At 42.7% G+C, this 1,755-nt stretch overlaps 1 protein-coding gene across 1 annotated transcript; it reads right to left on the bottom strand.

Moving 5' to 3' along the window:
* Window positions 1-272: 272 nt before the first annotated feature.
* On the bottom strand, window positions 273-1,535 carry LOC129987658 (uncharacterized). The gene is made up of 2 exons (XM_056095615.1): window positions 916-1,535; window positions 273-351 (listed from the first exon to the last, which is right to left on the bottom strand). The coding sequence occupies exons 1-2, from the start codon at window positions 1,533-1,535 to the stop codon at window positions 273-275; spliced, it is 699 nt and encodes a 232-aa protein (XP_055951590.1).
* Between the last annotated feature and the right edge of the window lie 220 nt (window positions 1,536-1,755).

Here is a 1,755-nt window from a genome sequence, read left to right as displayed (position 1 = left end):
AACTGCCTGTAAATTCGCGTGTAGAGTAATAACCGACGACGGAATGTCATGGGAGACTAGGAGGGCAACACCCCCAGATGCTCGACCAGAAATAACGTCCTTTCGAATGAGACTGTAACGTCGGATTTTTGCAAGATCTGATGGCTTAAGGAAGGTTTCCTGTAGTGCAATGCAGGCGGGATGAGTTTCATTAATCAGATCCTTAATGTGAGAAATTTTATTGCGCAAACCGTGGCAATTCCAGGAAAACAGAGCGGCCATAAATTCAGTTTTTATCTGGAGGTTTTTTCTTCTTCTTTATACCCTCTGCAGGAATTTTCTTGTGTGAAGCTGAAGAATCGAGCTCCATATCTGAGAATTCGGATGATGAAGTGTCAATTTTTAAAAAATCTTCGGCAACATGAGGTCTTGTTGCAAGCGATTTCAGTTTCTTCCTGTTTTTGGCAGTTTCTTTTTTTTGAAACACCAGGAAGTCGTGGCGCTGATTTTTTTGGAGATAAATTTTCTGAAATTGTAAAATTTTTTTGAGCTTGAGTGGAGGTAGATGGTTGGTAATCAGGTGGCACTGGATTAGTTACTGCACAGTGACAGTGGGTAATGCTTGCATCAGTTTGAGAGCAAGATGTGTTCTGAATCGATTTAAGAGCAGATGAATAGGAAACGCCAACTTTTGGAGTCCTATCATTCACAATTTTTCGGGCTTCCGGGAAAGTTATATTATTTTTTATCTTGATGGAAATTATTTCTTTTTCCAAGGTCCACTTAGGGCAGGATTTAGAAAATGCAGCATGGGAACCAGAGCAGTTGACACATTTCAGGATTTCAGATGTGCAAGCATTCATTTCATGGCCTGAATCTGCACATTTACCACAAACATTTTCATTGCTTCGACAACCGATTTGTGAATGCCCATACCTCTGACATTTAAAACATCGTAGAGGATTGGGGATGTAGGGTCGAATTTTGCAATTAATATAACCGCCTTTTATGGACTTAGGCAAAACCGGCGTTTGAAATGTAAGAACAACATGTTGCGTAGGAACAAGTTTGTCACCTCGTCGAATATTAATGCGACGAGCGGCACATACATTTTGATCTCGTAGCTCTTCCAAAAATTCTGCTTCAGAAACCTTTATAAAGTCGGGTTCGGAGAGTACACCACGTGATATATTCATTGTTTTATGGTACGATGTTTGTATTGGGAAGGAACTCAGTGTTGTCATTTTACTGATCTGCAATGCTTGTTTCTCGGATACCTGTAATAGTAGATCACCAGAGCGTAATTTTTTTATATTTTGAACCTCACCAATAGTAGATAAGATGAGTTTATTAATAAGAAACGGAGAAATGGAATGAAAAGTGTTAGGTGTATGAATGACCATGTAACGAGTAGTAGATTTGGCTTCGACGACGTTAGAAAAAGACCCCATATGACATTGATAATGATTCAGGTCCGGCGGCATCGCCCAGCACGGAGCCCAACAAGGGATGGTAGTTGCCGGCTCTGGAAACTTTCCAACCTCGGCACTTGCCATAATGCTGACCAGAACCTATACGCTGGGAGTCACCCCCGGGGACAGTGACCACCCTTAACGCCAAGCCCAAGGAGTGACCCCTTCGCTTGATCCCTAGCAGACTAGTAACTCAGGTTGCTAGCTACCGGCCGATTGATACACCGGGGACCACAGTGCACCACCCGTCTAATGGGTCGCCACGCACGGCAAACACGTGGGGGTATTTTCTGTCCATGAGAAG

Source organism: Argiope bruennichi, chromosome 10 (assembly GCF_947563725.1).
Source record: "Argiope bruennichi chromosome 10, qqArgBrue1.1, whole genome shotgun sequence".
In the NCBI taxonomy this organism is placed as follows: Eukaryota; Metazoa; Arthropoda; class Arachnida; order Araneae; family Araneidae; genus Argiope; species Argiope bruennichi.
The sequence above is the reverse complement of the archived record's forward strand: the minus strand, read 5'-3'. Positions and strand labels throughout refer to the sequence as shown.

Coding starts and splice junctions, on each gene's coding strand:
- LOC129987658 (XM_056095615.1), bottom strand. CDS start 1,535: ATGGCAAGTGCCGAGGTTGGAAAGTTTCCAGAGCCGGCAACTACCATC. Junction 352..915: donor CGATGTTTTAAATGTCAGAG/GTATGGGCATTC, acceptor CCGAATTCTCAG/ATATGGAGCTCGATTCTTCA.